Source organism: Chelonoidis abingdonii, chromosome 2 (genome assembly GCF_003597395.2).
Source record: "Chelonoidis abingdonii isolate Lonesome George chromosome 2, CheloAbing_2.0, whole genome shotgun sequence".
NCBI classification, from domain to species: Eukaryota; Metazoa; Chordata; order Testudines; family Testudinidae; genus Chelonoidis; species Chelonoidis abingdonii.
Window position 1 is genome coordinate 119556404 of NC_133770.1, and position 23635 is coordinate 119580038.

Below are 23635 nucleotides of genomic sequence, written 5' to 3' on the forward strand. Positions count from 1 at the left end.
CCAAAGAGAGGCTAATGCAGAATGTGGGCAAACTCAGTGGTATTTTAGAAAAGGACCGTTTAAATTTATGCTCCCGAGACTTCATTGGTTGCCAATTTAATCTGGATACAGTTCAAGATACTGATTTTTTTTTTTTTTTTTTTTGCTCAGAAATTAATTATTGGTTTGGGCCCCAACTACTTTAGCAGCCACCTCTCTCCTTATGCTTTTGTCTGACTGAAACCATCGAGTCTCCTTAAATTGACTGGCCCCAAATTTACATAAGGGGGGTCTCATAGCAGGGTGTTTTTCAGAGGAGACTCAGTTATAGATCTTGCTCCCTTCTTTGGGAAAGAGAGAGCTTAAGATTCTTAATCTGTGGGTCATATTGCAAAGTCCATCTGTTTACTCAGGTTTGTTTGTGAGGGAGTTGCTGCTTTAAATAGGGGGGTGCTTTCTGAGTCCTGGAGAAAAATAGCATTTGCACATAAAGACTGAGTCTGGCCAGAATAATTTTTTTCCACCCAAAGGGTAAGATATGAGTTAAAGTGAGAACAGAGTTTCAGAAGTAACTCTTAAATTATTCCCTAAAATTTTGCACTAATTCAGAGTAAGAGCTTGTCTAAATGAACATTTAGTTTGCCGTAAACAGGGATGTGAATCTTCGCTGCCCTAGCCTGCCATGGACCAAATACCCATGCGGACCTTGATGATACGTATTAACAGTTTGTTAGTGTGCTTTGATGTAGTTCTCTGGACTAGATCAAAGTGTGCTAACAAATTGTTAACACCCATCAATAGGATCTGCATGGATGGTTTAATGTGTGGCAGATTCGCACTCCAAGACGCCATGAACATCTTGCTAAATATTTCACTGTTCTGGTCCAGTAATAATAAGCTGAGTATTGTTCTGTATCTATAAAATCTACTATTAGCTTCAACATTTGTTTTCTATCTCCTTTTGAAAGGGGGAAAAACTAGTGAGAAAAGGAAAACTCTAGACAAGCTCTTTGGAAATGTTTTCTTGTTAATCTATCATTCACTTACATGTCCTTACAGGAAATACAGTTAATTCAGGAAAGACATTACCTGCCAAAATTTCTACTGAATTGTAAATTCGAGGGCCCCAATACTGCAAAGATTGATGCAGGTGCTTAATTTTGAGCATGTGTGTAATCCATTTGAAATAAATTGAATTGCACAGATGCTTAAAGTTAAGCACCTGCATACAAGACTTTATGGGATTGGGATCTAAGTGGCGGTACACTTTACATAAAGATGAAATAAAGTTTAGAAATGTTTTTTAATAAACTGTTCAACGTTCGAAACCAGTTATAATGTGTGCTCGAAAGTGCAACTATCGTTGCACTTTAAAAACAATATTACACCTCTACCCTGATATAACGATGTCCTCGGGAGCCAAAAAATATTACCACGTTATAGGTGAAATCGCGTTATATTGAACTTGCTTTGATCTGCCGGAGCGCGCAGCACCCCCCTCCCCCCCTCCGGAGCGCTGCTTTACTGCATTATATCCGAATTCGTGTTATATCGGGTCACGTTATATCAGGGTAGAGGTGTATTTTAAAATACATGGCTCCATTATTTACCTGTACAGAATCCTGGATTCTGTGGCTTTTTCTGTAACAGCTGATTATTTGATTTTTAAGAGGCAGAATAAAGCTTTCAAGGCGTAAGTCTTGATCATAAGCACTTTATCAGATTTGCAGTATAGTTTCCTGAGTGCTATGTTTTCATACTGATTATGTATTGATATTTTTAAATCTAGGATGTTAGTTCAGAAAACAGAAATGCGTTGAAAGTTCAGGAAACTGACGAAGGTAACAGTTGTTTGTGTGTTAATCTTGTGCTGTATATTGTGTATGTACAAAGAACAATCTTTAGTACACATGAGTTAAGATTATGTAGTTTTTAATCTCATTTGTCAGTTATAGGATATTCCAATTTAACGGGGCTATTTACCATTATTTTACTGCTATGGGAGTTTTACTAACAAATAAAGGAAAAGCCGATGGCTTCAACTTGATTAAATTATTCTCTCAATGCTATTTTAGTTTTTAATCATTGACTTCATGTTTGTGTCAGATACTTTTATTAAAGATAAAATTACTCATTGTTAGCCCTGCAATAGCATTTCAAAATATTTCAGGTTCATACCTTATACAAATAATTCTGCATCCTGTGTACTGCTATTCCGTGGAGACCTACAGGAGACTCATTGCAATGTTAAATTAGAAATTTATAAAGCTATACACACCCAGTTTCCTGAATAAAGATTCAAAACTTGGATTAATTTCAGTGCAAAAATAAAAACCCATTACTTTACCATCTTTAAAAAAAGTTTATTCTGGTAGAGGATCACCAGTGAGTATTCTGTTACAAATTCCAAGATGTATGTTTATTATGTTACTTCCTACCATCTAATTTAAGGAGATTAAATAAGTTTTTAAAACATAATATAATTTATTTCTAGAGTTCAGAAGTTTGCCTGATTGTTCACCAACTCTGCCTGTTGTACATAATACCATTAAGCAAGGGAATGAGAAAAGGAAAAATAGCACCAAAGTTACATTTTCAGACAATAAGAGTCAAGATCTTCCTAAGAGAGATCCTAATCTGAAATTTCAAGATGAAGCTGAATCTTATAAAAAAATTACAACCCATGCCAATTTCACACCCCATCCAGGTAACCAATGCTGAAGTTTTGTGCTTTTTCTTGAGTTGTTCAGATAATCTCTCTATAATGCAAACTTTCATTGTCCCCTTTGTGTTTATATGGAAGTGTCTGGTTACAGCAGTTCTGTTATCTCAAGTGTGGTTTTCTGAGTGTATTTCTAATCTTTCTGGTCAGACCTCTGTTAACTCCAAATGAAAAGACAAACAAACCCCAAACTGTCTACAAATCCAGTTAATTTCCGTGTATTCCATATTCGTTAGTCAGCAAAGTCAGATTATAAACAACTTTTTGAAATTCTAGTCAAGATGTGACTTGCCTACATTTTTTTATTTACTCACAGGTTGGTGAAAGACGAGTATGTCTCCTGCACCTCATATCCGGTGGCATATAGGAGTCATAATGGAACTGCAAGGGCCCCAGAGAGAATTTTCCCTGGTGTAGCACCAGCATAGGACTAACGTACATGGCTCCATGCTGCCCCTCCCAACCTTACAGCGCCTGGCATAGGGGCATGGCAGAAGGGAGATTGGCCGTAGCATTTGGAGCAACATGACTAGGGGTTGCTCTTCAACCCAAAATAGCTGGAGAGGTTGCCATAAATTATCAAACCCCTTGGAAACACTCTGGCTTACACTAGGGGCTGTAATGACCCTTAGAACAGGTACAACCTGGTAGACCCAAAGATGCCTGGAGAGGTGCCATCTGTGCTGAGTTTCCTGAGACGTACACCACAGAATCTAGCCCAATAGCTTATTTCAGTTATTTGGGGGAGCCTCTGACTAACTCTTCCTCTCCCCCTCTTTTCTAGAGAAAACAGAGTTAGTGCTCAGTGAAAAATCATAGTAGAGACAAAGCATGGGTAACTTTTACCTCAGCGTAGCTAGTAGAGGTCAAGCCTGTGGGGGCTACGAAGTAAAAAGTAGAGCAGAGTGAATAACTGATTTTTCAGTTTAGTGACTGAAATGAAAACAATGTTTGTTTGAGGTCATACAAAGTGAAATATTTTGTTACTTTTAAAATTTATTTAAACTAGTCTAGCTAAATATCAAAATGAAACTTTGTTTTGAAAAGTTAGCAATGTTTCTTAAATGAAACATTTCATGAACAATTTTCTTTTGAATTTTTCTCATTTATTTGGCTGAAGCTATTTGCTGAAATCAACTCAAATTTGTAAATAGATTGAATTGCCCTAAAAATGCATTTTTTAGCAAATAAGGTATTGGACTGAAAAATTTCACCCAGCTCTAGTAGAAAAGTGCCAGTGTGTTGTCTCCACTGTGTGGACAGCCATCTCAAGAGAAAAAGTAAATAACACCCTCCCCGCCACACACACACTTTTTTTTTTTTCTTGTGCATTGAAGACAGAGTCTTAAATCAGCTCTGAGAGGACTGCAACAACCACAGTGTCCAGAAGGACTTTTGGTTGAAATCTTGGAAAGTCTCAGGTTTAATATCTGGTCCATGTCAATGGCCCCACCCAGTGGACTTTCCTAATATTGCTATATAATGTTTGTCATTTGACAAGGCTTGTTTGATTAATGAACTCTCCACTCATTTCCTGAAGTATGTACCTATATTCTAGACTATAGTAATGAAATACTTTTGTTCAACTTATGTCTTTCATTTTAAGCACAAAGGGCTGTTGTTGACCACATCATAATCAGCTCTTACATAAAGAGCACTGGTGCCAAATATTAGTTGGTTTAACTTACTCAGTCTTCACTGATTTCATAGCATGTTAGGTTAGCATGAACATCAGTACTTTAAAAGTGCTAAATGATACTGTCATGAAATGGCATTTGTACTAAGCCCAAGTAGTGACTCTGTAGTTAAAAAATTTTTTGGTCAGTTTCCCTTATAAATTTAATTTTGATATTCAGTCTTCCATGTAGCTTATCATGCTTACGCTTAGGACAGAGGTGGGTTTTTTTTGTTTTTTTAATTCAGTAAATTTAAATTTAGGCTTCAGTCTTAACCTGCCTCTAGTTTTTTAAACAAACATTTTATTGTAATAGTTACAATAAAATCTCTACATAATGCTTGCCTTTTGTTTTCAATAACATATAATTCTAAGACAGAGTGGCACTGTACATAATATCAAATGACTAATAGACTGGAGGTAAATCTGTTATTCATTTTGAAATAATTTATATCATATATACTGAGATGTCACTCAGTGAAAACATGCTTATTTCAAAGCTGAAAAAAGTTAAAATTTCCTGGCCTATCCTAGTAATAAACCTGTTCTCTGGACCAAGTAGCTTTCTAATCTCTTTACCAGTGTTCAGGAAAAAAACAGTTTAACCCTTGTTTAAAAATGGAATATTAATATTTTGTTAATTTTGACTTTTGATGCTAAGTTAAAAGAACAAGGTCATCCTGGTTTAGTGACTCTCTATTTTTTTTTCTTTTGGAGACTCTCAAGAAATTTCTTCTCCAGTCCTCTCTTCTCCAAAGATGCATGCACAGGCTCAGAAGATTTTTAATACATTATCAGCATCTAGATTACTTTGCAATAGAACATCACATAATGGAGGAAGCCAACCAGTTCAGACCCAGACTTACTCTGCAGCTTTACAGAAAAATAATGGCCAACCTAATGTTAGTTTGAATGTGTCTAAACAAGAAACAATGCAAGAGAGTGACAGAAACCATCCTCCTTCCATTCAGGGACCTGGACCTGAAGAGCAAAGGCCAAATGGCAAAACTACAGATGTCAGAGAGGTAAACGCTAGAACAGAAGGGTTGGTGATTTCTTTAAAGTATTTAGTTTCATGATTTATTCTTAGATTGAACTATTAAAATGGACAATTACTAAAGACAAAACAATAATGTTTAGTTTTTCCTCAACCAATACCAATTTGTTTTCGTCACTGCACTGTCTTTATCTTGCCATGAATGAGTGCCCATAACATCCACAGCCATTATTATAAAATAGTAGTTTAGCTTGCTCATTATCTGATCTGACACTGCAGAATGGTAATACTGAGGAACATGGTTTACGAGTGACTATTAGTCTCACTTGATGCAGTAAAAAGACTGAGGATTTTCAAGATGATATACTGACGGTATATGGCAAGGCCCTGTATGCTTTGTTGTATACTGGACCTAACCTTTGCAGCAAGGCCTCCTGACTTGTGTGGCATAGCAGGGCAGAATTCTGTGTTGCCCTGGAATTTCTGCAGCAGCTTCAGGTTAGTTAATAGATAGAAAAATTGTTAGATCATCCTCTCCAGCTCCCTAAAAATGCAGGATTGTTTTGTTTCTTACAGTAAATAGAAATTGCAGTAAATAGAAATTGTGATAAAGTTGTGGGAGTTGGCAAGAGTCTTTTAAAAAAAAAAAAAATGAAAGCAAATACCCCATGCTTATTCACAATTTGGCTTTGTAGTTCACATCTCAGGGAGATGAATTCCTATCTTTGCTCCTGTTATTCTTTGGCTGGAGAAAGTTTTATTCTGTAGTGGCTGCAACTTCACAAACAGAGACATACTTTTTAAAAATGCAAAATTACAATGTATTGAATATTGCAATAGTCAGTAAACATTGCAAAAAGACCCTGTTCTTGCAGAATTCATTTTTATATGTATCAGCACTCCCTGATATTATGGTTGTAGGAGTGAAGATTTTTCTGTATATGTTTAGTAAAAGCTACTATCTTCCTCCTGAAAATTGTCCTAGAGCAGACTGAGGTAACTGGGTGCTGGACCCTTGTCTAAGTTGAGGGGGACTTAGTGTCAGATGGAGATGGAGCTTCACTAAGCTCTGCTGAAATGTAATAGATGCTGATCTGAAAGCTCAAAAAAAACTTTCCATCACTTACAACTTTTTGCCTTTACACTTTCCAAACCAAGCAGTACTGTATGTGTATGATGTTTCAAATTCCATTTGTTTTTGCTGTAACTCTATTAAAAAATGTTTAATTACAGTAGTTCTCCTGGACAAAACACATTTTCTCCCTCTATGTGTATATATTGCACAAGAGAAACTACATTAAAAACATCAAGCTTGCAAATTCAAATACTCAAAAACTTAGAAATTGTTGCCTGGCCCCTTCCATGTGTAGGTTATAAATAATACAGTCTTTAATTATGTGATTAAATGCTGTTTTTTCCCCGCAGATCCCTTGCCTCATTCACTGCAAGGGAGCTTGCTCTGGGGATGAATCAGGATCGTGTAGTGAAGGAGGCTGTTGTCTGTAGCACTCCTGCCTCATTTATTGCAGAAGTTGGAGGGTGAGTAGTGAATGAGGCAGGGGATTGCAGGAAGGGGAAAGATGGTCTCGTGGTTAAGGCAGTTGAATTTTGCCCTTGGTATTGGATTCTATCCCTGCCTATGCCTCAGAGTTCCTGTGCAGTGTTAAGCAAGTGACTAATCAAGTGATAGGAATGGTGCATGGCAGTCTGGTCAGCACTAGGAACTGTGAGAGGCTCAAGCATGTTCAGTGAAGATGAAATTTTTGGAGATTATGGTAACAAAAGTCTAGGAAGCCTCTACTGAGCATGTGCAGACTTGTCTCCCACCCTCACCCCCACCCCCAAAAAGGCTTATAAATTGGTTAGATTTGGGCAAATTTACACAAGGGGGCAAACAATGCATTCCTGACTCAAAGGCCACATCCCTGTCAAATTTCAAGTCACCATTGCAAAGCATGAGGATGCTAGAGCTGTTCAGAGAACAGAATATCAGAAGTTATTAACATGAACAAAATGTATTTTTTTTTCAAGCTGGGTTTTTGGACATTGCCTAACTGTTTTGGCTGCAATTCATCCTCCTCCTCCGCCCCACCCCCTCAAAAAAAACCAGGCAAAAACACCCAACATATAAAATTTCAATGGAAATGGTTGAAGTTTGGCAAAGTTATAGGCAACTAAAAACAGTGTCATATAGTGGGAAGTGTCAGGCAACCTAAATAGGCAATACTACCATCCCTGCATGTAATGATATTTTACCCTCCCATAAATCAAAAATGTTGACAAAATTGTGATCAGAATTTTTCCTAGACAGTTCACCTTCAGGCAGAAACCAAGCATAGGTATTTTCAGACCAGACGTTTTCAGAAGTAAGTGTAAGAAAACTGGGAGCTATGAAGGAAACTGCATCTTTAAAATTATCAGGTACTATAAGGCCACCACTATAATATTAGTGTTATTTTCTAGGTGGTTGTTTGTTTTATTTATTTATTTATTTATTCATTCATAACCAGCACAAAATTTGGACCAAAATGACCTAACTTTGTCCCTTTAAATTCCTCTCTTTGTTGCATGTCACATTTCTGCACTTAAAAGGTTATATGGACCAAATTGAAAACTTTTGCAGTTCTCGAGCATGAAAGAGATTTTTTTTTTTTTTTTTTCAAATTCAGGTGTTTGAAACACATCAAGTAGCAACTCAGTCAGCTAATAAACATCTGTATGAAGCAACACCTATGGAAGATCTCCTGGACTTAGTGGACAAATATTGGAATGGTTATAAATCACTCCACTGCAATGAGAAATTTCTTTGTAAGTAAGAAAAAGATATTTTAACAGAGATAAGTGAACGACCTAAGATTTATATAAGTGATGTATAGAAAAATAATTATTTATTGGGGCTTGCTTGGAAACAAGAGCTTTGTATATTAATAGATTAGTGTGTTTTCAGGTTTTGTGAGTTTGCAATATAATTCCATCCTGACTAATGTAATTTAAATGATAGATTTTAGCCTCTGTCTTTGGCATGATAATCAGTTGGATTTCCAGCACGTAATCCGATGATAATAATAATAATCCATTCAACACATTATGGACAGAAGACCAACATAAGCAATTCCACATCAGTGCATAAGGTGGCTTTTATTTTACTTATTCATTGGACGTGAAAACCAGAAGTGAATAAAAATACAGCATTAGAACGGTGGTCTCAGGCCAAACAGAAGTAAGATGTTGCACCACTGTTAGACCAATTAGCTTTGATCTTAATTTAGGGCTACATTACAACCCAGCAGCACACTGGTATAAGAGGGCACAAGGTGCCTCTTTGTTTTTCTGGATCAGATACTCACATAATGGGAAACAGCACAGCAAGGGAAGCATGCTCTTCAGAACCACTATGGCCCCTGCTTTGTGCAAATGGATGGGAGGGGGAAGAGCAGGGTGAAGGCTTGGCTTCCCTTACCTCTTTGTCTTCCTCACCTTGCCACACCCAGGCTAGCATAGCTGTGCTGGCATGTCAGGGAATATATGATGAGCTGGGTATAAACCTGGCCCAGTGAATTAGTTGAAACTCCTTCAGCGAATTACACTCTTTCCTGGGCTGTTGCACTGGCCCCTTATTCTGGGGCCACAACTGAGCCTTTACCATTTGTATTACCCATAAGGGACAGCATTGTCTTTATGGCTTAATTCTCCCAACCCCTTGCAGAATTTAGATTTGCCAAGATTGAACTCCTAGACCAAACTCCAGGTATTTGTGATGTAGATTTTCTCTTAAAATTTTATGTACAATTTTGAACAAAGTGAATCCACTTTTCTAAAAGCTACTTAAACGTATACTTTTTTGTGGCTATTTCTGGGGTGCATGTGGCTGCCAGCCCAACTAGTTTCTCTTTAGGTTTTTTTGTCCCCCCCCCCCTCCACTTTTGCTACAATCACCTATAAAATGTATGGATTAATTTCCTTTTTAATTTTACCCCCACCTTAGGTACAGTACTGCTGTAATGGATCTACTACTATCTGTATTGCTAAGATGCCTAAGTTATATAACTTCACCTTTGCAGATAGAGGTCTATAAGATCATGACTAGTGTGGAAAATGTGACTAAGGAAGTGTTATTTACCCCTTCACATAAACACAATAACTGAGGGAGGGGGCATGTCACCCAATAAAATTAATAGGAGACATGTTTATAAACAAATAGAAGTACTGCTTCACACAACACAGTCAACCTGTGGAACTTGTTGAGGGGTTGTTGTGAAGGTCTGAGTCATTTGGCATTGGCCACTGTCGGGAGGCTGTAGACTGGGCTAGATGGACCATTAGTCTGACCCAATATCGCCATTCATCTATAAGTAGAATGAACAATATTAAATAGGAAAGGAGTGATGCAACTTGGATATTTACAGTTCAAAACTTCTGTGTTCTGTCAAATATCAGAATTTCCATGTGGGTTAGAAGTCATTTAGATCCTGATGGGTGCAGATGAATGTTATGAGAATGCATAATTAAGCCACAGGTAGAGCTACTGAGCATGGTGCTTTTTCTAAAAAAAATTCATTTTGTGTATGTGACAGAATGTGTCCATGTCCACACCCTACACATTATTGTAATAATCTTTTATGTACAATGTATGCCTTGTGGGGTATCATTTGAAAACTCATAATTTCCTGGACGTTATTGTCCCGATAAAATGTGTGTGGCAATATTGCATGTGAAGTTATAAGATTTCACTGTATGTTATTAACACATGTTCCAAACTGAGATTGACAAACAGCTCTCTCTCAAAGGAATGTATGCTGTACTTTGTTTACTGCTTAAATGCAAATTGAGTCATCAAGCAGGAAGGGTAACAAAGGGTGCTTAAACAGGCTAGGAAAAGCAGCAGGGAACATCCTTCTCTGTAGTCTGTCTCCTGAATCTCAGCTGGAAATGTTTTTCAAGAGGGAGACTATAAAAAGGAGGGACAAACACCCTAAGAGGATCTCTTTCAACCCCCCATCCTCCCACTGTTGTATTCATGGCACCAGAAGTGACAAAGGAAGCATTTGTTGGACTGGAGAAGCGATCCTGAGCTAAGAATTTAAGTCAGTAAGACTGCTGAAAGCATATGGTGAGAAACTTTGCTTGAACCTGTTATAGATTGTTAGGCACCAGCAGTGTGTTAACTTTATTTTCTTGTAACCTTTTCTGACTTTTGTGCCCCATTATTGTACTCACTTAAAGTCTCTTTGTAATTAAACTTGTTTTATTGTTTGCTCTAATCCAGTGTGTTTAAATGGAAGGGTCTGGGAAACTTCATTTGGGGTGGCAAGTTATGTGCATATTATTTCTATTAAAGCAATTACAGACTTTATATAAACTTGTAGTGTCAGGAGAGGGCTGGGTAGTACAGGACACTTCTTGGGGAAAATCTAAGACTGGGTGAGCGTTGGGGTCACCTGCAGTATAACCAAGGCTGATAGGTTGGCTGCAGCACACAGACAGACATAGTTGGGAGTGACGTGCATGCTGGAGGCTACAGCAGCAAAGCATTGCAAAGGGCACCCTAGGTTAGAAGTCAGGGATGACACAGCTGTCCATTGTCTGGATTGTAGCCTGATATGTCACAGTGTAGTAAACTGAAGGGAGTAGGTGCTGCAGGCTGTTTATGAACTCTCTTTATCCTATACCATGAGGAATGGAGCTGCTGCCCGTGTGGGTACAGTTTTCGTGGAACCCTCAATACGTTCCTGGGGCAGTGCCCTGCCCTCAAGCCTTATGTCTGTTTTCAAGCCTGTCCTGGTGTGGCTATCACTTTCTCTTAAGTGCAGCTCTTGCACACACTTGAATGAGCCACTGCTGCTGGTTGGCAATGGGAGTCACTGAAAATCCTACAAATGCGCCATTAAAACGTGTTATTTGCATTGGCTGGATTTTGAGTACTTGCATGATTTATTACATAATACATTTTTGATATTATCTATTCATTGCAGAAATGTAGCAGTAGGATGTGTTATCAAGTTTACAGGAAAGCAATTTTCTTCAGTCCAGTTACACTTACTGAGCCAAATTCGGCAATAAATTACTGTAGCGTAACTTCAGATTAATTCCATTGAAGTCAATAGAAATAATTGATTAGATTTTACACCATTATCACTAACTACAGACATTGTTTGAGACCCTTGCCTAATCTGCTCTATTCTGTTTTTAATTCACAGCTCAGGCAGGACCTGTTTTGTCTGCAATGCAGAAATCTGCACCTGCGGATCAACAAAAAGATTCTGCAACAATGTGTCAGGAGGTGAATAATCTGCTGGTAGAGAAAAAGATTTTACAAAGTCGTTTGTCTCAACAAGATCAACAATACCACATAAAGATTAACAGTCTGATGTCAGAACTGAGCAACTCTCAAAAAGACATGGTGATTATGGCACTTCTGTTTTCTTCTAATGATTCTGCGGTGTGGATGAAATTGAATGCACGTGTGGTAACAGTTAAGTGTTTAATCATATCTGAGTTTCTAATTCAAACGGGAAAGGTCGTGTTAGTGGGTATAGTTAATACACTAGCTTTCAATTTGTGGTGATCAGAGTTCAAATTGATTTTGGTCATTGGAATATGTGAAAAGCCTGAAATGACCTAGTTTGTCAGTCATCACTAAGAGTATGTGTACACTGGCAGAGTTATAGTGCTGGGAGTTACACCCCTCAGAGAGCACTGAAGGGAAACCGCTGTTGTGTGTTCACACTATCAGCTGCCTGTGCAACAGCGTGTTCACACTTGCAGCGGTATTTGGAGCAGTGTACTCTGGGCAGCAATCCTACAGAGCATCTCTTCCTTTTCTGCTAAGACTTGTGAGAAGACGGAGGTGGTTGCATGGCATCCTAGGTCCTATCCCCTGGCCCCATGATGTGTTGCTTTGCATCCCAGCAATCTTTGTGCCCGCATCCTCATTTGGCGCCATCTTTCAACAGTTTGTGTACTGTGGGCTCTACCTCTTTGGTCTGCAGGAACGGATCCCGAAGTGTTGACCAGTATATGCTGCTTGCTCTGACCAACACATCATGAGTGGCAGTAGAGTTTTCCTTAAACTACAAAGGCAAGAAGAGTGTGATATTGAGCTCTCCACACACAGTAGCTACAATACAAGATTGCTTGTGGCATTCACGGAGGTGCTGAACACAGTATAACACTGCTTTTGGGCTTGGGGAAACAAGCACTGAGTGGTGGGATCGCATCGTCACGCATGTCTTGGATGACAAGCAGTGGCTGCAGAACTTTCAGATGAGAAAAGCCACATTCATGGGACTGTGATGAGCTTGCCCCAATCCTCTGGCACAAGGAATGAGAATGAGAGCTGCCTTGCCGCTGGAGAAGCACGTGGCGATGGCACTGTGGAAGCTGGCTACCCCAGACTGCTACCGATCGGTTGCTAACCAATTCGGAGTGGGAAAGTTGACCATTGGATTCATGTTGACAGAAGTGTGCAGGGTCATTGATCGCATCTTGCTTCAAAAGACTGTAACTCTGGGCAACGTGTGTAACATTGTGCATGGCTTTGCACAAATAGGCTTCCCTAACTGCGGAGGGGCGATAGATGGCACGTATATTCCAATTCTGGTACCAGACCACCTGATCACTGAGTACATTTATCAGAAGAGGTATTTCTCAATTGTTTTCCAGCCACTTGTAGATCACTGTGGGTGTTCCACTGACATTAATGCAGCCTGGTCCGGAAAGGTGCATGACGCATGCGTCTTTGAAACACTGGCCTGTTCAGGAAGCTGCAAGCAGGGACTTTCTTCCAAGACCAGACTATCACCATAGGAGAAGTCAAAATGCCCACTGTGATCCTGGGAGACCCTGCCTACCCATTAATTCTGTGGCTTATGAAGCCATACATGTGGCACCTTGACAGTAGCAAGGGATGGTTCAACAACAGGCTGAGCAAGTGCAGAATGACTGTGGAGTGTGCTTTTAGCCGTTTAAAGACCTGCTGGCACTGGCCCATGACAATTGTGCTGTATGCTCCATAATATTTGTGAAAGGAAGGGTGAAAGCTTCACTCAGGGCTGGACCACTAAGGCTCAGCACCTGGAGGGTGAGTTTGAACAGCCAGAGATCAGGGCTGTTAGAGGGGTGCATTGTGGGGCCAAAAGGATCAGGGATGCCTTGAGGCAGTAATTTGAAGCTGAAGACCAATAATATTTCTTGCTGTGCTCAGGAGCGCAGTTCTTGTAATGCTAGGAGGTGACTGTGATTGCTGCAGACGATGCAATATGAAGGTTTAACATAGTTGTCTGTTGCTTTGCAGGGGTGTTTGCTTTCAGTTAATAGAATAAAAAGTGCTTTCAAACCAACACAATTCTTTTATTAAAAAATAACACCCGGAGGAGAGAGTCAAACAAAAAAAAACAACCCATCAGCACTTAGGGGGTGGGGGAAGGGACAGTCCCAGGAGGACGTAGAGTCCCAGGCTGGCTAAAGATTTGTGTATGTTCAGGGATCATATCCAACCTTCTCCTTTGAATTACAGTGCAGTGGGTACTGTACTTCGGCAGAGCTAAATTGCAGAGGGACGAGTGTTGGGTGCAGTGCGTACTGGGAGTCAACAGTGCTGGACTGTGATTGGGGAGGAGTGGAATGCTGCAGGTACGGACTGGAGCCAGGAGCTTGATAAGAGTGTATTGGCCGTGTGTGTGGCGGGGGTGAATGGGAAAGAGTTTTGTGACAGCAGCTGCAGGGGAGGGTGGGCATGGAGCTGCTCGGTTTGCAGTGCAAGTATTGCCTGCAACATGTCCATTTGGAGCTCTATAATGTTTGAGCTGCTCCGTGGCTTCATTCTGGTGCCCTGCGTTCTCCTTTCTGTCCCTCTTCTCGCTGTCCCGCCACTCCTTCAATTCCTGTTTTTCGTCCGCGGAGTGCATCATAACTTCATGCAGAAAATCCTTAGTTCTTTGTGGCCACTTTCTAATTGTGTGTAGCCATTCAGCTGGTGATAACAAAGGGAGAGGTTGGGCTCCCAAGGTCATCTCTGTGAAGTTTAAATGCAACATTTTACAGAAGCAGTATTGTTTGCAACACACAGACCACTGATTCAATGATTTGAAACACAACCAGTACTCAAATACCTGTCACTAACTGGCTGACCTCAGGCAAGCACACATGAACCACAAGACCCACAAAATGGTGAGTAGCCGCAGGGGCAGGGGAAATCACTCTTCCCAGACCCTGTTTTACACTGGGCACGTGGCTCTTGGGGAGAGCCAGCACTGTAGGGGGAGCCTGATAATCATTTGTCCTCACATTTTCCACAGAATGCGATCAGTATGGAAGATATCTCGCTGCTGAGGATGAGCAGGGAATCAAGGGAGGGTCTTCTCCAAGACTGCAGCTTCCACCCTGGCCCTTATGCGGCTCGCCTGTATGCAGCAATGGGTTCCCTCCACCCTCCTGTGATGGCACAGTAGCACGGGAAAGTTACCATTAAGGGAGCAAGAAACAAAGCAGCTGTGCCAAAGAACCTGCAGCAGTGGATTGCCCAGCATCTTTTGAGTGTTTCCTGGAGATCTGAGAGAGTCAATGACCACCCTGTTCCGCCAGCATGTGGTGGCACGTGCATCATACAGACACAAGCCTGCTTTCTGCAACCCTTCTGCCCCCAACAACTTGCCTCAGCGATTCCCAAAATCAAATCCACTTATTGGGGCCTCCTCTCCTGTTTGTGCTTCACCAAGCTCCGACAGCTGTGACTGGCTAGCCTCCTCCGGGGTAGAAAAGAGCTCCTGACTACATGCATCTCTGACCTCCGAGTCATCCTCTGCCTCTGGGTCGTCCTCCACGTCCTCATCCAAGACTTCCTCCTCCTGCTCTGGTCCACTCTTGACTGGCACGTGAAACAACAAAAGTATCCACTGTGGCCTTTGCAGTGGAGGTGGGGTCGCCACAGAGCATCACGTCCAGCTCTTTGTAGAACCGACAGCTAGTGGACGCAGCACCGGACCAGCGGTTTGCCTCCCGTAGCTTGTGGTAGGTGTTCCGCCGCTCCTTCTCTTTGACCCTGAACTGGAGTATGTCGCTGTCATGGCCTCTTTCTGTCATGCATCGTGAAATCTGTCCACAGGTATCCTAATTCCTACAGCTAAAGTGCAGCTGGGACTGGACAGCCTCCTCTCCGCAAATGCTGATGAGGTCGAGCAGCTCAGCATTGCTCCAAGTGAGGGATTGCCTGGTGCGTGGAGCAGGCATAGTCACCTGGAAAGATGTGCTGAGACCACTGCATGCGTCACCAAGAAAACAGGAAGGGGACTTTCAAAATTCCAAAGGAATTTATGGGGTGGGGATGATGGTTGGTCACCTGAGGGCAGAGCAGTAGAATTCAAACCAATGACCACAGAGGTGAGAACAGGCATTGTGGGACACCTCCTGGAGGCCAATTGCAGTGCTGTAATCGACCACAGTGTCTACACTGTCACCGTGGCACTAAACCCCTGGTGCAGAAAGCTGTATGCCTCTTGTAGGGGTGGTGGGGTTTTTTTGTTTTTTTTTGTACTGCACTGGCTGCAGCTGTGCAGTTTCTGCACACTAAGTGGCTTGGCAGTGTGTACACCTCGGGAGTTACAATGCAGAAAGCTGCTTTACTGCGCAGAAACTTGCCAGTGTAGACAGGGCCTAAGGCTGCTAGGAGCTCACAGCTTACTCTGGACTAGCAAATCCTTAATCAGTACCCTCCTACAAACATATTTCCTTATCCCTTTCCCCTAGTGAGCACTTGAAAAAATTTGCTGCATTTTCTTTATGAAAAAAAAGGGCAGTTTCTGGTTCAAGCCCAGGTACCTCCATTCACACTCTCTCAATTAGAGATTTCAGCTTGGCATCCAGTTCACTGGAATCACTGATCGCCTCTCCTTCCAGCCCCCCATGCCTTTCTAACCTTGCATGTCACACTTCCAACAAGATACCTCTTCCTGTCTCACTCAAAAATCCTGACTAGCTCCTCCCCACTTGTTAATGACCATCTTGTTTCTAACCTCCTTTCTCAGCAAGGCTCTGAGAAAAGGCTGTCTCTTCTTTCTGCATTCCAGCACCTAGTTAACTCATTTGCAAATCTCACAACAGTGAGAATGCCCTTTTGGTAATGTACTCTCCTTGCCTCATCTCATCCTCCTATCCTTTCATCAGACTTGACCTACTGAGCAGGTCATTCTTGATATTTTGCTATTCTGTTAGAATTACTTGCCTCTGGGGAAAAGTGAGTTTGTCCAGTTTCATCCTCCAGTTTGAAATGAGTTTCTTCTGTTGCTCTCCGTAGATGTGAAGCTTTCTTCAGAATATCTTCTGTTTCCATTACAGAGAGCTACAAGGCTCTGTCCGTGGCCCTCTCCCTCTGGGGCATCTCACTGATAGCTGTGATATCCTGGGTTGAAGCTACAAAGTGGGTACCCAGCACCATATTAATCTTGATTTATTGTCCAATTCCTCCACCTCCCATCTGTTCAGTTGACACACATGTTTTTGTTGCCTCCATGTAAAATTTTACAAGGTTTTGTGCACATTTGAGCAGGCAATCAGGTGTTTGCACATGCTATTGGGTGGGTATTTATATACATCTATTGTGCATATAAAAACCTGATTTGCGCACAAAAGTTGGCATTCAGATGCACGATTGCCTTAGGCTGTGCTTTATGAAAACATAGGCACTACAGACAGCTTTTGCTATTAGAACAAACAAAGAATAAAACAGCAAGATAAAGAGGGAAGCAGATTAAACAGAAAAATAAGGCTTGTATAATTGTACTTCATAGTGTGATAGGAAGTGAGTGCAATGGAAAGGCAAGTGAGTCTACAAATATTTAAGTATTAATGGACTCCATTCCAAAGCCCCTGCTTGAGTGTGTAATCTGAACTCTTTTGGAAACCTAGGTTTAATTACACTTGCCTTCTGATCAAACTTCCAGTGGCATCCCATCATATCAAATGGTCAGATAATTCAGAGGAAAGATTTCAGATGATCTCTTTGCTCATTAACATGCACTGTGTAAGCAGCTTGTATCAACTTCTTTTTCCTCTTCAAGTGAAATACATTGATGCCAAGACTAAATAGTTACTAAATTTAAAAACGTCTAATTCCCTTTATTTTTATGAAATACATTGTGTGTGTTTTAGAGGGATTGAACCACTTTTCTCCCTCCAATTTTTAATATTATGATAGGCTTTCATCCTCTGAAATTGAGGAATTAACAGTGATCATGCCTAATCTTTCCAATTTTGCCTAGATAATGTTACTCTGATGTTTGTGGCATTTCTTGCATGTCCATATGCTTAGTATAGGGAGTACTGCAAATATTAAAGAAGGTAATTTATGGCAATTGACTCATTTTTAAGCTTGACCACTGTATATATACACGCTGGGCAGCTTTTTCATAGAATCTAGAAGAGACTTATTTTCTTTCAGCCAATTTAACAGTGCCCATACTTAAAATAAACTGAATAAATAATAAGAGTATCAAATACTTTACTAAAATCCAAGTGTCTTTTTCATCCCTTTAATTTTGTAATTTCATCAAAAAAGCATTCAAGTTTGTCTGAATTTGTTCTTTTTGTGAATCCATGTGGATTATTCCTGGTGTTCCATTATCCTCGTAAAACAATGGTTCTGAATTTTGGGCTCATGGTCCAAAAGTAGGTTGCCAACCCTTCCCCCATCCCACATGGCAAGAGTTGTTTTCTATATAATCTAAACTTGATGTTAAAATGTTTATTGCTTGGTTGTAAAATTAGCTAGCTGAATGTAAATGGTTGCAGTAATAAGATTTGAGTGTACAGTTTTTGGGACTAGACAATTTTCAAAATTCTCAAGGTGTGTAATTTATACCTTGATATATTTTAAAGTGTGCTATTTGTCACTTTTGTTTTCTGAAGATAAACATCTGCTTTGGCTCAGTATGGCACAATGAATTTAAAATTAAGTTCTTATTTATTATCGCACACCGATTTGCTTTAGTTTGATTTTGGGGTCTCAGAAGGAAAAAGGGGTGTTAAAGGGTTATAGGTGGGGGAAGATTGAGATCTAAGATCCAAATCCTGCTTTCCAGCATGCAGCCTGAATGTTGGTCCTCACTTTGAAAAAAGGAACACTCACCTGTTCAGCAAAGTGGCTTTGGAACTCCTCTGTGGCCAATATTGCATTAGATATCACAGTCATAACTTACTCTTTCCACATTCAAGAGGAATGAGAAATTCATGTAGTAACAAATCTTCTGGTCCCTTCCATGGCTACTCCATCACGTGCTCCATGCATTGTGACTGAACATTTTCCTTTGACCCTAGAGATTTTTTCTGACTGGGTAAGGCTTTTGGTATCAAGTGAGGTCTCACTTTAATGGAATACACTTTGCATGTTCTGAACAAGATCCAGTGTAGATATCTAGTCTTATCAGGTGATGTGTACACTTAAGCCATTCTGTCCTAGGCCTCTGTGGGTATATCTACACTACAGTTGGACACCCTCAGCTGACTTGGACTTGCAGGGCTTGGGTTGTGAGGCTGTTTAACTGCAGTGCAGGTTTCCAGGCTAGCTCTAGGACCCTCCCACGTCACAGGGTGTCAAACAGATAGTTAAGGGTTAATGTCTTTTACCTGTAAAGGGTTATAAGCAGTGAACCTGGAACACCTGACCAGAGGACCAATCAGGAGACAAGATACTTTCAAATCTCAGTGGAGGGAAGTCTTTGTTTTGTGGTGTTTGTCTGTTGTTCTCTCTGGGTTCTGAGAGTGACCAGACGTGCAACCAAGCTTCTCTCCAATCTCTGATACAGTTTCTTATATGTTCAGAATAGTAAGTACTAGGTAGATAAGGCGGTTTTAGTCTTTTCATTGTTTTCTTTATTTGCAAATGTGTATTTGGCTGGAAGGATTTTAACTCTATTGGCCGTACTTGTTTACTTAGGCTGGGAGGGTATTCTCAGTGTCTATAGCTGAAAGACCCTGTAACATTTTCCAGCTTGAGTTTACAGAGACAATTTTTACTTTTTTCTTTCTTTTATTAAAAGCTTTTCTTTTTTAAAAGACCTGATTGATTTTTTCCCCATGTTAAGGCTCAAGGGAATTGAGTCTGTACTCGCCAGGGAATTGGTGGGAGAAAGGAGGGAAGGGAGGGGGGAAGGTGACATTCCTCTCTGTTTTAAGATTCAAGGAGTTTGAATCACAGTGATCTCCTAGTATACCCAGGGAGGGGAGGATCTGGGAGGAAGAAACGAGGGAGGGGGAATGGTTTATTTCCCTTTGTTGTCAGACCCAAGGAGTTTGGGGTCTTGGGGTCCCCAGAGAAGGTTTTGGGGGACCAGAGTGTACCAGGCACTGCAAGTCCTGGTTGGTGGCAGCACTGCAAGATCTAAGCTGGTAATTAAGCTTAGAGGAATTCATGCTGGTACCCCATCTTTTGGACGCTAAGGTTCAGAGTGGGGGTTATACCATGACACAGGGTCCTAGAGTCCAGGCTCCAGTCTGAACCCAGAAGTCTGGTGCAATTAAAACAGCCCCTTAGCCCAAGTCCCATGAGTCCATGTTAGCTGCCAGGGGCCAGCTGTAGGTTTTTAATTGCAGTGTAGACGTACCCTCAGACAGTTCCCACCTCAGGTACCCCCTTGTGACACTACTCATCCTGTCATGGGGGTCTCTGACAGTCAGTTTTCACCTCTCACAGGATCTGATGCAGTGGTGCTTTAGCCCTCTGGCTAAGGCACTCAAGTCCTAAGAGTTAAGAACTCAAAACAGGGTCATCTGAGAGTCTTCAGCAGGACTCTGCCCTTCTATTCAGGGATTGTCTTCAACGAACCACTCCTTTTGATCAGTTTCCCTGGGCCCAGTCATCCTGTCTGGTGGGAGACTTGTCCAGCCATCATGAGGTCCTGTCCTCCAAGGTGCTTGCATCCCCTCCCAGCTTGGAAAATGGAGTGGAGAGTGTGCTTATAAAATCTGCCGATGGCCCCAAGCTGGAAGGGGTTGCATGTGCTTTGGAGAACAGGATTAGAATTCAAAGTGACCTTGATAAATTGGAGAATTTGTCTGAAAACAAAGATGAAATTCAATAAATACAAGTACAAAGTACTACCCTTAAGAAGGCCGGGGGAAGGGTGACAGAGATCAAATACACAACTACAAAATCAGATTACTGGTTAGGCAGTGGTACTGCAGAAGAGGACCTAGGGGGTCATAGTGGATCTCAAATATGAGCAGTTGCAGTGATGCAGTTGCAGAAAATGCTAATATCACTCAGAGGTGTATCAACAGTAGTGTTATAAGTAAGACACTGGAGACAATAGTCCCATTCTACTTGGCCCTGGTGAGACCCAGCTGTGTCCAGTTTTGAGCACCACACTTGAAGAAAGATGTAGACAAATTGGAGCAAGTCCAGAGGAGAGCAACTAAAACTCAATGTTTAGAAGAGCTGACCTCTGAGGAAAGGTTAAATGTTATCTTTAGTCTTGAGAAAAGAAGACTGAGGGGAAACCTCGTAAGTCCTGAGACAAGTTGAGGTGTTACAAGATAGGACAGTAATCAATTGCTCTCAGTGCCCACTGAAGGCAGGGCAAGTATTAATGGCTTAATCTACAGCAAGAGAGATTTAGTTTAAATATCATGGGAGGAAAAAAACCTTCCTAAACTATAAGGACAGTTAAGTACTAGAATAGGCTTCCAAGGAAAGTTTTGGAATTCCTGTTTTTGGAGATTTTTAAGACCAGATTATTCAAACATATCAGGGATGGTATAGGTATACTTGGTCCTGCCTCAGTATGAGGTTGCGGGGGGCTGGACTAGATGACCTGTCAAGGTCCCTTCCAGCCCTCCATTTTTATGATTCTGTCTCTCAGATTCTTGGTTGTAACTAGGCTTACTTCATAGAGAGAGAAGCAGAGCTCTGTTCCCCTTCCTGTTCAAGCAGGAACAGAGCTAGAATTTGTTTTAACTCCACTCCACACCTGACATCTACTGCAGGTGTAGCTGGATGGGGCTAAATGGGTCCACAGGCCCTCATTAATCTACTTGCCAGTGTGTCCAGGCATGGCCTCCATGTGATCTGTATCCAACCAGGATAATTCTGTCATGACTTTACTTGGCACTGTAGGTCAGTCCAAGATACTGCCTGCCTTCCCTACTTGTGAATCGTTCCTTTCCTGGGATATGGGAACCCTGTGCCAATCTGTACCTTCGGCCTCAGTGCCTGAGAGCAAAATGAAAGAACACAAGCAATTCTCTGCTATGGAGTTTGTTATGGCCAAGAAGCCAGATTAATTATACCATGTGAGTGAATAGCACTATGGGGTTATTTGGACTTAATCCAGTCCTTGATCTTCAGCAGTTTCAGCTGTTGCTGAGCAATCCAAAACAACTCCATCTGACAAGGAATCTAGGAAGATGGATAAGTTTGGCAAAAAGTTGTCTCTTCTGCTTGGCTGTGAGACTGCCATTCCGAGGCAGTAATGGGCCAGTTACAATTACTCTGTGAAATAAGTTCACATCACAGCACTGTGAGCCATGGACCCATGAAGAAAGTAGCTACCATTGTGACTGTATGCACTCACACCCTCTGGAAAATCCCTCTTGCTACGGATGGTCAGCAGCTCAGTTACCATAAAGGCTATGAATCTGGGTCCCTGTCGATATCATTCCCCTGGGAATCCATCCAGGGGAATATCAGGCTTTCCCAAGTTCTGGACTAGTGTGATTCAATGACTGCTGTAATGTTTTCTGTGGAACCAAATCACAAAACAAAATAAATCGGGAATACCAGGCCTTGCCTTTTTCATTTTCAGTGATGATTGCTTTATGATCTACTGTGTTACAAAACCATGTTTAGACTTTCAAAGAATAATTTACTGGGAAAATGTTCAGTTGTTATTAATTTCCTTTTTAAGGTTTGTTCTGTTTTTCTTAATTTTTTAAATGTCACTAGGATATCTTGAAGCAACATTTAGACCAGTTGTTGGAAGAGAACACTAACTTAAAAGCTCATCTGTTAAATGTGGAACAGAATGTCAAAAATGCAGACAGTTCTAGTTCATTACATTTGCAACTTACTGGTGAGTTTTTAAAAACACGTTTTAATAACTGTTGTGTCGGAGGCAAACCCATATCTGTGTTCTGTCTTTAAGTTCAATTTGTATATTATGGCCAGATCATGATGCCTTTACACACACCAAGTAGTACCTCATTCCACAAATACTTCCATGGCAATTATTTGTATTACCTTAATGCCTAGGGGCCCTACATATAGGCCAAGACCCCATTATGATAGAGGTGGTACAAACAGCAAACAAAAAGACAGTCCCTGCCCCAAAGGTCTTACAAACTAAGTCAAAGACAATAGATGAATATAGACAGGAGTACAAAGAAACAATGAGACAACACAGGTCAGCATAATAGGCATTGGTCTGTGCATACCAGCAGCCTACCTGTTATCCAGTTTTTTGTAGGCATCACAGCAAAGGCGGGATTTGAAGGTAGCTAATTAGGTAGCTTTGTGCATGTTTACTGTGAGAGCCTCCCAAGCGTGGTAAAAGGCACAAAGGTGCTTGTTTGAAAATTTAACAAGTGGGCAGTGGAGACTGGCATCATGGGCTGACAGGAGGCAAGCACGAACAGATTGACAACAAACAATAGGTAATGTGATAGTTGATTTGTGAAGGGCCTTGAAAGTGAACACAAGCAGCTTATGTTTGATGGGACAGAGAAGGGGAAGCCAGTGGAGAGATTCAAAGAGAGGGGCCACAGCAAAGCGGAGGATGTAGCTCACTGTTTTGAAGACATAATCAACAATTTCTCAGCCAAACCACATTTAAAGTGGACAGATTTTCTCTTAATGCTTACTTGTTTAGTGTGTGTTTGCACATCCAGCATAGATTCTAAATTTGCTTAGTATGAGCCAGAACAGAATAAGGACACATGGCACATAAGTATGGATTAAAGTCTACTGACTGCAACCTTTATTAATAAGTCTATTAGCATTAAGATGTGAATCATATTATTAACCTGGTGACATGATTCCGTCTGGTGGCCCTATCAATAAAGTTCCAACATGCCCAAACAAAAGATGCACTTGATCCACTCAAACTCCACTCCCCCCCTTCCTCATGAGTAAGTATCAGGGCAACAATGAGGCGTGCCATGTAACAAGTCCTGACATGCTAGTGACATCAGTCTAGTGTCAACACATTGAAGTGCCCAGAATTTGGGATAAGGGATAAAGAACACCAGTTATACAGAGATTACCATTTATGCTTAC

The 23635-nt window shown here is 41.1% G+C and overlaps 1 protein-coding gene across 4 annotated transcripts in view; it reads left to right on the forward strand.

The window, feature by feature from the left end:
• Positions 1 to 23635, forward strand: part of CEP72 (centrosomal protein 72) — a 75811-nt gene that overhangs the window by 17433 nt on the left and 34743 nt on the right. For 3 of the 4 annotated variants that reach the window (XM_075062635.1, XM_032765548.2, XM_075062634.1), the window contains exons 7-12: positions 1769 to 1820; positions 2474 to 2686; positions 5094 to 5401; positions 8043 to 8181; positions 11571 to 11773; positions 22307 to 22433. In XM_075062635.1, the coding sequence (XP_074918736.1) occupies positions 1769 to 1820; positions 2474 to 2686; positions 5094 to 5401; positions 8043 to 8181; positions 11571 to 11773; positions 22307 to 22433 (1042 nt within the window). Of the gene's footprint in view, positions 1 to 1768; positions 1821 to 2473; positions 2687 to 5093; positions 5402 to 8042; positions 8182 to 11570; positions 11774 to 14669; positions 15428 to 22306; positions 22434 to 23635 lie in introns of those variants that run through there. The other variant, XM_075062636.1, reaches the window with a different exon arrangement.